This window comes from Harpegnathos saltator, unplaced genomic scaffold (genome assembly GCF_003227715.2).
Source record: "Harpegnathos saltator strain DR-91 unplaced genomic scaffold, Hsal_v8.6 scaffold846, whole genome shotgun sequence".
In the NCBI taxonomy this organism is placed as follows: domain Eukaryota; kingdom Metazoa; phylum Arthropoda; class Insecta; order Hymenoptera; family Formicidae; genus Harpegnathos; species Harpegnathos saltator.
In genome coordinates, this window is record NW_020230700.1 from 323721 (window position 1) to 337957 (window position 14237).

Sequence of the window (14237 nt, forward strand, 5' to 3'; positions counted from 1 at the left end):
CCGTGCTTGAAGTCGTAATCTTTCAGCTTTAAACGAGCTCGTTAGGTCTCAGCTACCAAGGCAGCGTGGAAAATTGTTTCTAATCAGAAATTGTAAGACTAAGTGCTACACTTTGCTACACTTATTGCAGATTGGTTGTGATGAATTTATCACAGATGGGGCTTTCGATGTCGGTGTTATCTCGTGTGCTTTTTCGGAATATCGCTTTTGATAACGAGAGTGGAAGGAATGCTGAAAGTTTCATGCATATCGTGTATCGGCATTTCGATCATTCAGATCCTTCATAGCACTCAACACACTCGTCCTTTCGTCACGCTCGCGTAATCGTGTATATTTGGTCTGTGTGTGTATTTAAAAAAAAATTTCAGGAACATCGGGAAAGGGCACGGGCGAGCAAACATTTCGATATTTTCGTATTAATTTCGATATTAATTCCCGATAAAGTCTCCTGATAAAAACGAGCGATATGCTCTCGCATGCGCGGTTTGTTTGCGAATAAAAATTTATCATCAGAAGTCTGAAAATCTCCAGATAGAGACAAATGTACATTGAAAAACAAAACGGTTTCAAAACGATAGCTTTTTTCTTAGTGACGGTAATCCGTATAGTTGTGAATTTGAAAATTTTGAAAATGTTGAAAATATTGTCATAAGCAGGGAATTACATATGGAAGATTTTCAAGGCTATTTATATAATATTAATAATTTATATATTTTTTCAACCGAAACGGTAGGATCAATGGATTTGCAATTTTCACAGTGTATTCGTTAATGTTCAAAGTATAAAATAAATTTTATTGAATCACGAGAACCGATCCAATTTGTAATTATAGGTAAAAATGTAATTATTCGCTTGTGAGCTTTGTTTGCTACCGATAAAATTCCAGGCCTCCTATTACTCTGAAACCAAAAAATGAGAAAGATTTTAAAAATATATGGTTGCCATTATAGCCCATACTAAAATGAAGACAGTGAAACCAAGTTTGGAAAAATAATGTCTGTAAAAGAAAAAAAAGTATCGAAAATTAAACTTTTTTCAACTTGTAATCATGTTTAAAAAAATAAATAAAATAAAATATAATTGTGTGCGAGGTAAGGACGAAAACTACATGTCTACTGTATATTGTATAAACATTTCAAGTTATTCGGTTCAGTAGTTTTTGCGTAATCGTGTCGACAGCTTAAGACAATGGTGTTTCCAGATAAACGAGTTTAAAGTTTTATGTGTACTTTCCATATAGATAGTAACAAATTTATTTTATACTTTGAACATTAATGAATACACTGTGAAAATTTCAAGTCCATTGATCTTACCGTTTTTGTTAAAAAAATTCGTAAAAATAGCCTTGAAAATGGCCTGCTCCGTAATTCCTTTAACCAAACTGCGTAAATCAAAAGATCGCGGGTCTCTCTCTTTCTCTCTTTTGCGCAAATTTGATAACTAGACTAGTTACTAACGTTAGTAGAAAAAACTGTCGAAACCGTTTTGCTTTCCAGTATATGTAAATTTGGCAGCAACTTCATTCGGCATAGGTTATGCGATGGGTGAATATTGTATTCTTAGGTTTGTTCTCGCGCTACTAGCGTTTTTAACACTCCTGCACTAAATGTTCTGCACTAATTCGTCCGAGTTGTCGGAAATGATGTCATAATCGCTGTTCGTGTCACGGAAAAGAGCAAGGCTTCCATCTTTGAGCAAGGCTGCACAAAGATGGAAAAAGATCAGTAGCCTCGCAAAAAATATACAAGTTCGTTTAGCAAAAAATATATGACCTCTTGTTTGGTTCTGAAACCTCACAGATAATTTGGTTCTACCGTGAAGATCTATTTTATATATTTATTTCTTACAATAGGAATACAACCTTGATGTTATTATCATTTTTATGCTACCGACTTTTTATGGGGACCGACTTAGAATTGTTCTTCACGGAATAATTTTAACGAAGAGTTTCTGGGTGTGTTAAGACAGTCCATGTGTGTTTATCCCGATAATTTTTTCAAACCAAGCATTTATCCTGTAGTGCACTTATCCTGATACTACTTTTGACACAACTGTAACGCTTCAACGACCGAAACGCAGATAAAAAATTGATCGTAACAAGAGCTCGCACAAGAGCGCTTGTTCTACCGTGAAGATTTATTTTATACAAGGTGCTAAATTTCAAACGTAACAGGTAAGAAATCTCGAAAACTATGGAAGGTATTAAAAAAAGCTAAAACACGTGTCCTATGATTTCGAAGAGGAAAGAGAATGGCATTATCAATTTTTTATTTGAAGGGCTTTTTCAAAGTCAGTTGAAGGTCAACTTAATTTTTTAAAATAGAAAGCCCAATTTTTTATTATATCTTCTTTTTCTACCAATTAATTTTAACAACTTTTGTCTGAAACATTTTTTTATTTGACTAATATTTTTTTAAATATTTAAGGAAAATTTGGTAACTTTTTCAACATTTAACTTACGATATCTCGCTAACTATTCGTCGAAAGAATAAATAGTATTAGACTTTTTTACTTTATTTACTATCGATAATATATTACTATAATAGTGCCCTAACTTTCGTTTATGTGTAATCTAATAATTTTGAAATTTCCAAAGGTCGATAAGTTAACAAAAGTTCAATTGACCTTGAGAATGGCCTCCAAATAAAAAATTGATAATGCCATTCCCTTTCCCCTTCGAAATCAAGGAACACATGTTTTACCTTTTTTTAATATCTTTCATAGTTTTCGAGATAATTAGCTGGAAAGTTTTCAAATGAACACCTTGTATATTTATTTCTTCCAATAGAATACAAGCTTGATGTTATTATCATTTTTATGTTACGTTACCGACCGACTTAGAATTGTCTCTCCTTCACGGAATAATTTTAACGGAGAGTTTCTGGGTGTGTTAAGACAGTCTATGTGTGCTTATCCCGATAGTTTTATCAAACCAAGCATTTATCCTATAATGCACTTATCCTAATACTACTTTTGACACAACTGTTTCGGTGCTTCAACGGCGCCGAAACGCAGGTAAAACATTGCTCGTAACAAGATCTCGCACAAAAGCACTCCAAGAGAGGAACTTCAAACGTCGTCGAACACGAGCGCAAACGTCCGTTTTGAATACCAGAGCCTTCGCGAGATGCGACATACAGAATGTATTAAAATACGCGTGGAACGAACGCATTTCGCCGTCGGCTAGACGTAACACGAGGCGCCCACTGCGACCTACATCCGCGACCTACGCGATCGTCCTACGAAAATAAATGACCGATCGCGCTGAAAAGTCCGCGTGTGTGCACCATCTCCTCCTCCTCCTCCTCCTCCTCCTCCTCCTCCTCCTCCTCCTCCTCCTCCTCCTCCTCCTCCTCCTCCTTCTCTTCTTCTTTCTCCTCGCCGCCGTCGCCGATCTCCGGCTATCGATCCCCCCCCCTTAGCTCGAGCCTCCGGGGATGATCATCATCTCCCCACGAACGAGCGGACCCCCTAAAGGTGATTTGTCGCCCGGGCCCGCGCCGCACGTACACCTGTTCCTCCTCTCGCAGAACACTTTTGCTATCCTGTTCGGTCTATGCGGGTCGAGGACCCCGTGGAAACGCCGCGGGTAGCGCGGCACCACCACCTCTCCTCGTTCCCGACCTGCCTGCACGCACCAGTTGCATCGTGAGTCCATCGCGGTACGTGCGCGCGGCTGCGGCTCGAGTTGACGCGTCAGTGAGATCCGGACGGTGATCGAGGTAACTCTCTCCTCTCCTCTCCTCTCTCTCTCCTCTCTCTCTCTCTTTCTCTCTCTTTACTCCTTCGGGCTGATCCGGTTTACCCCGGATGAGTCGGATCGTTTCCGCGCCTTTCATCAGCCGGTCGCAGATACGGCCGATGACGAGCGCGCCAGGAAGCGGCTCCGTCGGCTGCAGCGGTTTCTTCTTTTTTCTCTTCCTTTCTCGTCACAGCCGAAAATCGTCGCTCGACACGCGGACGCGTGACGGATTCGCTTCTTCTTTTTCCCTTTCTCCGGTCTCTTCTTTCGGAAGGAGGCTGCGGGGTTTCCTCTGTTCTTTGCCGCAGCGAAGCGGGCTTCTTGAATTATTCGCTGACCCTGACTGTGCGCGCCGGTGCACGTCGGGATTTAACCGTGATTACTCGCCACACCGTTCCCTTCCGCGTTAAAACGAGCACCGCTGTCTCACGAGGGACGAGGGACCGCGAATCAGCGGGGAGCGACGCTTTCCCGATGTCGCTTGTTTTTACGCACTCGCTCCGAGCGAGTGCGTGCTTGAAAGCGCGCTAAACGGAAATGTGTGCTTCTTTTTCTTCTATTCTCCAAGTTGCCGGGAAGAGACGTGTCGTGCGCTCTCCTGATCGTCAGGCGGATGTGTAATCCATTGTCGAGTGTCTTCGAATCGATACTTTTGTAGGAGGGAGAGAGAGAGAGAGAGAGAGAGAGAGAGAGAGAGAGAGAGAGAGAGAGAGAGAGAGAGAGAGAGAGAAAGAGAGAAGGGGGACGTTTGTGTGTGCTTGTTTCTTATGCGCGCGATTGCTTTAATAATCGTTCGTACGCGGTAAGAACAAATGGCAAAAACCGCGCAGTAAAATACCGGTTTCCGATAGCACGAGAGTACGTGAGTGCGCGAAGATGCGATTTCCGTCGTAGTGAGGCAGATATCGCGCAAAATGTCGCTTGAAAATATGTGACTCGATAGACGATGATCCGATCGGCTGCGTATGAACGGAAGGAAGAATGATGCACAAGAAGAAGAACGGGGAGCTCGACGAGGTCAGCACGAATCCCTTATTAATGCTATGCATTGTTAATTGCCGTCGACACGGTCAACTAATTAACGCGCGCGACGAGCGTCTCGATGATTTTGTTTTCGATAGTTTTTGTTGTTTTTGTGCGCAATAGTTTTGTTTTCGGGACAAACCTGCTTTATTGTCTGTTATATTCTTTGTTACCTACTATTTTTTATCTATGCAAAGTGTAATGCGAAATTATCATACAGTATTTAAATATCCTGTCTCGGAGCTTGAAATCGGAAATTACAATACGAAAATGTCAAGAGGGCAGTTATTATTTACCGTAATATTTCAGTCTTTAATATTTTGTATGTGTTCGTAACAAATTTTTTGATTATAATTCCGTTCGAATGCAGGTCGCTTGACATTAGCTGGAATTGTAATTTTGTTATTCAACTTCCTGAAGTTTAATTTGCGTAAGAATATTTTTTTACGGAAAATGTTGCTGCCTCATAATTTTTAATTAATTAATTTTTAGTATTAAGATTTTTAACTTCGATTAATTTGTAGAATATGCTATTAACATGTTGAGCATCGTGTCACTTATATCTGAATGACCAGTTTTCATGCACAGAGGAAAATATCATTCTACTGCTAAAAAAAATAATTGCTTAATTACTTTTTTTTAAATAATGGTTGTCTTCAACAAAGAACATTTTTTTTCTTGAAAATAGTTTTGGAATATATTTGTCACACATTTTAGAAAAGCTTATCACCATGTATATAAAAAAGAAGTTTATTTTCTTTTTATGAGAGATTTATACTTTACAGGGTGTTCAAAAGGAGAGCACTAGATTTACAAGATATACAGGGTGGTTGATTATAAGTTGCCAACCCGAAATGTGAAGGTAGATTGGGTTAAGACAAACATAAAAGTCCCATACCATTTTGCGAGATTCGCAATAATTATCGAGTTATTAATGACAGAAATCTGAGGAATGGGAGCGCGCCGACATAGATAATTGGAGAAGCGTTGCAGCTGTTTAGGCCGCAGCGCGGCCCAGTTGATCCAGAAACTGTTGCCGGTGCGCGGCGAGGGGAAAGATAATGCGCTGCTATTCGTTGTTTTATCTCGCTGGACCTACGTCTCGCTGCATGCCGCCAACAGTTGCTGGGTCGAGTTGCTGGGCCGCGCTGTGGCCTGAGTAGCTGCAACGCTTCTCCAATCATCTATGTCGGCGCGCTCCCGTTCCTCAAATTTCTGTCATTAATAACTCGATAATTATTGCGAATCTCGCAAAACGATATGGGACTTTTATGTTTATCTTAACCCAATCTACCTTCACATTTCGGGTTGGCAACTTATAATCAACCACCTTGTATACCAGGTATGTAAATATGAAACCGGAATTTTTATATAGAAAATACACGTTTATTGTATGAAGATGATAAAAAATATTTTATTCGAAATATTGCCCATCGCTAGCTATACATTTTTCCTACCTGTTTGACAATTTGTGAATGCCACACCAAAAAAACTGTTGCTCTTTTGAGGCAAACCAGTCATCGAGCCATTTTCGTACATTTTCGTAAGAAGTGAAGCGCTGCTCAGTAAGTGCGTGTCCTATCGATGCAAATAAGTAGTAATCGGACGAAGCCAAGTCTGGTGAGTAAGTCTCATGCGAAAGTATTTCCCAACTAAACGCCTCAATCGTTTCCTTGACCAGTTTTGCTGTGTATGATGGTGCATTATCATGAAGCAAAATCACTTTGTGTTGCCTTTTTTGATATTCTGGTCGTATTTCACGCAAAGCTTGATTCAAATCGATCATTTGTTGTCGGTAACGTTCAATATGAACGGTTTCGCCAGCTTTTAGCAGCTCATAATAGATCACACCCTTCTGATCCAAACACCAAACACAGAGCATTGTCTTCCGTCCATAGCGATTTGGCCTTGCAGTCGATGTCGATAGTTCGCCTGGAGTTACCCATGATCTTTTACGCTTAGGATTCTCAAAATATATCCACTTTTCATCGCCAGTCACAATTCGATAGAGAAATGACTTTCTTTTGTACCTGGCGAGCAGCATTTCGCAAGTAGTTTTTCGGTTTTCCTGCTGTCTTTCATTCAGTTCATGTGGAACCCATTTTCCCATCTTCTGGATCTTTCCCATGGCTTTCAAACGTATGGAGACGGCTTCTCGTGTCACATTTAATTGATCCGCGAGTTGTTGTTGCGTTTGAGCGTCATCCTCATCCAACAATGCTTGCAATTCGCTATCTTCAAACTTTTTCGGTGGTCTTCCGTGTTCTTCGTTTCTCACGTCAAAATCGCCATGTTTGAATTTTTTAAATCACTCAAAACACTGTGATTTACCAAGAGCATGCTCACCGTAAGCTTCGACAAGCATTCGATGCGATTCTGCAGCAGTGTTCTTCAAATGATAACAGAAAATCAATGCTGTCCGCAAATCGTAGCTTCCAGGCACAAAATTCGACATGTTCAACGCTATTACAAATGCTGTTGTATGAAACTTGTATTGTTGTGAGCTGAAAATCTCTGTCAGATGTCAACAAATGGAAATGGCGCCAATGACGCGGTTTGACGGTAACTACATTGACAGCTAGGACCATCTATGGGCTAATTCCGGTGGGTATGTGAAGTTAGCAACCGAACTTTAGTTCTCGATAGTTCTAACTAGAGTTCTAGCTTCCTTTTGAAGATTTTAAGAGTTCTTTTATATTAATAAAAAGAGTTCCGGCGATTAACAGTACTAAAATAGCAATTAAAAAATGGGGTGCTAACTTCACACCCGACTCCAAGATCAAATAGTTCTGAATAGCTCATTCGATGTCTTTTGACAAATACTAGAGTTCCTGATAGGTAAAAAGATATTCTGATTTTTTTCCAAAAAATTAAAAATTTCGAAAAATTGAACATCAAGCTCGAATAGTTCTGAATGGCCTATCTGATTTCTTTCGATGAGTTCTAGAGTTCCTGATATAAGAAAAAAATTAAATTCACAGAATTATTTAAAAAATAATTACTAACAGTATTACCGTAACAGACGTTTGACGTCAAATAACTTTTTAATTACTGGTCGGATCGCTTTCGACCGTTATGATTTCTTTTAGAACTCTTAAAATACTATCCAAAACTGCCCTCAGAACTCCTGAGAACTCTGAAAAAAATTTCGCTCAGGACTTAGCCAAATATCGCTCGCCGCATAATTAAGGTGGAATAAGTTTTAAACGGTTCGTCGGATCGCTTTCGACCGTTATGATTTCTTTTAGAACTCTTAAAATACTATCCAAAACTGCCCTCAGAACTCCTGGGATCTCTGAAAAAAATTTCGTTCAGGACTTAGCCAAATTTGGCTTGCCGGATCTTTAAGGTGGAATAAGTTTTAAACGGTTCGTCGGATCGCTTTCGACCGTTATAATTTTTTTTAGAACTCTTAGAATGCTATCCAAAACTGCCCTCAGAACTCCTGAGAACTCTCAAAAAAAAATTCGCTCAGGACTTAGCCAAATATCGCTCGCCGTATCTTTAAGATCGAATAAATTTTGATATTTCATTGTATGTATGACTACACGAACACGTGCATGTCCAGGTCTGTTTATGTGATACATTGAACTTTCATATTGAAGGAAAAAACGAAAAAATATAAGGTAAGGGATTAGAAGGAGATTAACAAGTAATAGAAGTGTATAAACTAAATGAAAAGGAAAAGTTGCATATTATTTAGAATGTAAAAATACAATATAAAATTAAAATATTATTTGATATACATTATCGCATGAGATGTAATGGTTTTTTTGGGAGGTGACATAACTTTTTGTTTTTTTTCAAATCATCATATTCGTACCAATAGATTCCGGTAAATACAATAGCCACATAATGACCTTGGTTATTTTGTTTTAGATTATCCCCATAAGATATATAATTTTGTTATGCCACAAAGAGTATAATCCTGTTTATTAAATATAATAGTCTTTAGTATGCTATTAAGGTTTGATTCAAATCGACCTCTGTGTTTATAATTTGGGTCAGTTATTAAACTGGTATCCAAGAATATATGCGGACCATGTTCTATTTCTAATGTGATGGTTCCATTACATTTTATGCACGTATAATTTCTATTATTTACTTCGGCGTCAATAATAGCTTCTTGTATCATTCCTAGACCGTTATCAATAATCATACCAATATTTATATATAATATTGAAAAATGTCTAATTTGATTGTTATCGCAATTATTGCACTTTTTAATTCGCGTTACGGTTGGTAATTTATAAAAAATAATATCAATCAAATGACTTGCATTGCAATTTGCATTTACAAATTGAGCGTATCTTGTGGAAGTACGTTGTAAAATACCTATATCTAAAAGTATTTTTGCTCGAGTAATATAATCGGACATAACAACTTTCCCACTACGCAAAATACTTATGGCTAATACTATTAAGGAGTTATCTAGATGTTCAACACTTTCTTTATATCGGCAACTTTTTCCAATGGCATATAAAATTAGTTGTAGAAGTGAATCAAAAGCACATGTCTTTTTTACAGAAACATGTGTTCCGTCAATTCGTATGCTATTATAGAGATTACCGTTTTTTAAAATTGGTATATCAATAACATTATGAGATTGCACATAATCCCAATCAGAACAGATATCTAAATAATTTGATTTCGTTTTTTTATTATTTTGTGGATTTCCAACACCGCCCCAATTTTCATATTTATTTAAAATTGTAGCGGGATGTGAAGAATTATTTGGAGAACTCTCTATTTTCTTATCTATAATATTTTTTGTTACAATATTATTATTTTCTACGTCTATCTCTTCCGTTATAACCGAGTTGTTAGTCGACGCTTCTTTGATGCGTCCATCTATATAATCAAGATGTTTTATTATAAATTTATCGACTCGTAACGGAAGATCGTTTTTGAATAACCGTACTTTTAAATTAGCAAATTCTGATTCAACGCTAGACGAAGTAGCAATAATAGCAGTAACTTTAAAATATGGTGACATAATGTTTGTCCAAATAGGTAAATAACACATTAGTCTTCTTATTTTATATGCAATCTCCATGTTATAAAAAGCATTTAAGATTTCTCCATCTGCACATATTTTTATAGCGTCCGAAGCTCTTTGATAAATTGATTTAGACCATTCTAACCATCTGGTATGAGAATCAATTTCGAGATCAACTTCATCTAAATGAATATAATAATCATTCGTATCTTCTTCATTGGTTTCTATACCTTTTATAATATAGGCCACGTAAATATACCGCGTTTAGGATTCTAAATTTTTTCCATGCAATGTGCCGCTGCTCTCACTCATTGCCACGATTAGTATCGACTCTAATAAGTATTCTAAATCGCATAAAGTTTGCATCTTATATGCCTGACAAATAGCTCGAATAAAGAATTGTACTTTAGGCAATGAATGTCGTTTTAAACAATCCCATCTACATATTATTGATACTAAATGACTTACTTCCAATCTAATATATGTGCCAGGTAAGTAGTGAGATTTTCCTATTACTACATCGTAGCAATTTTGCATATAGTCACGTAAATTGCGCTTATGAGCAAATACTATTGAAATGGATATCAAAAGTGCATGGCTTAGAATTTTTTTCAGAGTTCTCAGGAGTTCTGAGGGCAGTTTTGGATAGCATTCTAAGAGTTCTAAAGGAAATTATAACGGTCGAAAGCGATCCGACGAACCGTTTAAAACTTATTCCACCTTAAAGATCCGGCAAGCCAAATTTGGCTAAGTCCTGAGCGAAATTTTTTTCAGAAATCCCAGGAGTTCTGAGGGCAGTTTTGGATAGTATTTTAAGAGTTCTAAAAGAAATCATAACGGTCGAAAGCGAACCGACGAACCGTTTAAAACTTATTCCATCTTAATTATGCGGCGAGCGATATTTGGCTAAGTTCTAAACGAAATTTTTTTCAGAGTTCTCAGGAGTTCTGAGGGCAGTTTTGGATAGTATTTTAAGAGTTCTAAAAGAAATCATAACGGTCGAAAGCGATCCGACCAGTAATTAAAAAGTTATTTGACGTCAAACGTCTGTTACGGTAATACTGTTAGTAATTATTTTTTAAATAATTCTGTGAATTTAATTTTTTTCTTATATCAGGAACTCTAGAACTCATCGAAAGAAATCAGATAGGCCATTCAGAACTATTCGAACTTGATGTTCAATTTTTCGAAATTTTTAATTTTTTGGAAAAAAATCAGAATATCTTTTTATCTATCAGAAACTCTAGTATTTGTCAAAAGACATCGAATGAGCTATTCAGAACTATTTGATCTTGGAGTCGGGTGTGAAGTTAGCACCCCATTTTTTAATTGCTATTTTAGTACTGTTAATCGCCGGAACTCTTTTTATTAATATAAAAGAACTCTTAAAATCTTCAAAAGGAAGCTAGAACTCTAGTTAGAACTATCGAGAACTAAATTTGGGTTGCTAACTTCACATACCCAATTCCGGTTTCATATTTACAGACCTGGTAGTACTCATTGTACTAAATACAATGGCTGCAAAATGCTTAGTAAAGAACATATGTCAAAAAACCAACCCCTTCAGAATTGTAAATATTTTTCGATTTTAACAACGTAAATTGGTTGTGTGCTTTTATTGATCACGATAAATAAACGTAACGAAGAATATCTTATCATATTATTATTTTCATTTTCGTATTCATTATCATATATTATTATCATTTTATTATTGCTTTGTTTACAAGTATTCCAATTTTCCTCCATTTTCTACGCTTGATATTTTCGAATTGCAGAACTCTCTTTTAAAAATTCTGATCTTCGAAACTGGTCAGTTATATCTTGATTATGCTGATACAATTCTTTATAGGTATTACTTATGTTTGGAGAATAAACTACATATAGAGTGTATAAAAAGTATCAGAACGATGAAATATCTCGAAAACTAAATATTTGAGAAAAAAATGTTCAGACAAAAATTGTATCGTTTCAAGGGGGCATGAAATAGCTATACCATTTTGTTCACAGATGGCGCCACTTTTGAGATATCCACTGATCATTACTTTTCTTAAACGGAAACCCCAATTTTTTATTATCATCTTTGTTATCATCTTTATTATATCATCTTTTTTTACCACTTAATTTGTTCTAACATTTGTAACCTTAATGATTTTAAAATTTCCAGAGATCAACAAGTTAACAAAAGTTAAGATGCTGTTATAACAATATATTCTTGAGACCAAATGAAATAAAAAAGTCTAGTACCATATTTTCTTCCGACAAATAGTTAGCGAGATATCGTAAGTTAAATATTGAAAAAATTACCAAGTTTTTTTTAAATATCTCAAAAAACATTACTCAAATAAAAAATTAGTTCAGACAAAAATTGTTAAAATTAGTAAAATTGGTAAAAGAAGATGATTTAATAAAAAATTGGGGTTTCCATTTAAGAAAAATAATGATCAGTGAATATCTCGAAAGTGATACTATCTGTAAACTGATATCATTGTTTTATATCTCCCTTGAAGCCATACAACTTTTGTCCGAAAAATTTTTTTCTAAAATGTTTGGTTCTAAAATGTTGGTTCGAGATATTTTACCGGTCTGGGACTTTCTGGTCACCCTATATATATATATATATATTTACAAGTTTTTCATATATCTCTATAAATATAAATTCTGTGGATTTAAATCGGAAGTAACTCCGAAATGGTTGATTTTTCGATCTATATATTTTAATAAATATTTTTTATTCAAAATGATAAATACTATTTACGTCGTAAATCGAATATTTTTCGGACATTTTGTACATAAGAGAAAAGCAGGATTTTTGTTTCAATTTGATATTCTTGTTTTAATTTAATATTCTTAATTTAAGTATTAAATATTTACACACCCATTTATGAAATTATGAAATACTTGAAATAAGTAATATTTACTTGAGAATGTAGCGTATACAGGGTGACGGGTTATAAGTTTACAACCTGAAGTGTGAAGGTAGATTGGGTTAAGACAAACATAAAAGTCCCATACTGTTTTGCGAGATTCGCAATAATTATCGAGTTATTAATGACAGAAATCTGAGGAATGGAAGCGCGCCAACATAGATGATTGGAGAAGCGTTGTAGCTACTCAGGCCACAGCGCGGCCCACTCGATCCAGCAACTATTGGCGGCGTGCGGCGAGACGTAGGTCCGGCGAGATAAAACAACAAATAGCGGCGGATTGTTTTTCCCCTCGGCACGCATCGGCAACAGTTGCTGGATCGACTGGGCCGCGCTGCGGCCTAAGCAGCTGCAATGCTTCTCCAATCATCTATACCGGCGCGCTCCCACTCCTCAAATTTCTGTCATTAATAACTCGATAATTATTGCGAATCTCGCAAAATGGTATGGGACTTTTATGTTTGCCTTAACCCAATCTACCTTCACACTTCGGGTTGTAAACTTATAACCCGTCACCCTGTATTTTTCTGTATGGGGGCCCCGTCACTCATGTGCAACTGACAATTTTACTTACTTGATCAGGAATGATTTTATTGGATATTTAAACAACTGTCGAGTAGATATTTAGATGAAACAACGAAACACATATACAACACATCGAGAATTTGTATCTGGCAGAAGACTCATACATATCAGGTGTAGTAAAAAGAAATCCATTATTTTTGCATGAAATTGAAGGCTTTAATTACCATAGTTAGAATGATCCGATTTAAGTCAAATATACGCCGTTTTGTTCGATAAATTGTTGCCATTTTGAAGGTAATTTCATTATGCCTCTCTCATAGAAGCCCTCGTCCCTATTGGCAAAAAATTGAGACAGTCGATTTTCACAAGCCTCTCTTGAAGCGAATTTTTCACCAGCAAAATTGTTCGCCATGGACAGGAACAGATGGTAATCACTTGGTGCCAGGTCCGGACTATAAGGTGGATGCATAAGAACCTCCCAACCAAGCTCCCGGAGCTTCTGGCGAGTCACTATCGATATGTGTGTGGCCTGGCGTTGTCCTGATGGAACACAATTCCTCTCCTATTGGCCAAAGCTGGCCGCTTCTGGGCGATTGCTTCCTTCAGACGGTCCAATTGTTGACAGTACAGTTCCGAGTTAAGAGTTTTGCCGTAGGGGAGCAGCTCATAGTAGATAATTCCCTGCCAATCCCACCAAACACACAACAAAACTTTCCTAGCCGTCAATCCTGGCTTGGCCACCGTTTCCGCCGGCTCACCGCGATTCGACCACGACCGCTTTCGCTTGATGTTGTCGTAAGTGATCCACTTTTCATCGGCAGTGATCAACCGCTTCAGAAATGGGTCGATTTTGTTGCGATTCAGCAGCGATTCGCAGATGGAAATTCGGTCCATGAGGTTCTTTTGCGTTAACTCGTGTGGCATCGAGCTTCTTTTTGTATCCAGCCTTATTCAAATGGTTCCAAACGGTTTTTTGTGCAATCTTTAGCTCTTGGGCAATCGAAACAGTGCTTACATGACGGTC

General features: G+C 37.2%; 1 protein-coding gene across 5 annotated transcripts in view; it reads left to right on the forward strand.

The window, feature by feature from the left end:
• aralar1 (calcium-binding mitochondrial carrier protein Aralar1) overlaps positions 1-14237 on the forward strand; it is a 107783-nt gene that overhangs the window by 37314 nt on the left and 56232 nt on the right. The window contains exons 1-2 of one of the 5 annotated variants that reach the window (XM_025307348.1): positions 3643-3722; positions 4594-4759. The exons of 3 other annotated variants lie outside the window; for them this stretch is intronic. In XM_025307348.1, the coding sequence (XP_025163133.1) occupies positions 4724-4759 (36 nt within the window). In that variant the 5' untranslated portion in view covers positions 3643-3722; positions 4594-4723. Of the gene's footprint in view, positions 1-3642; positions 3723-4452; positions 4760-14237 lie in introns of those variants that run through there. One more of the 5 variants, XM_025307347.1, reaches the window with a different exon arrangement.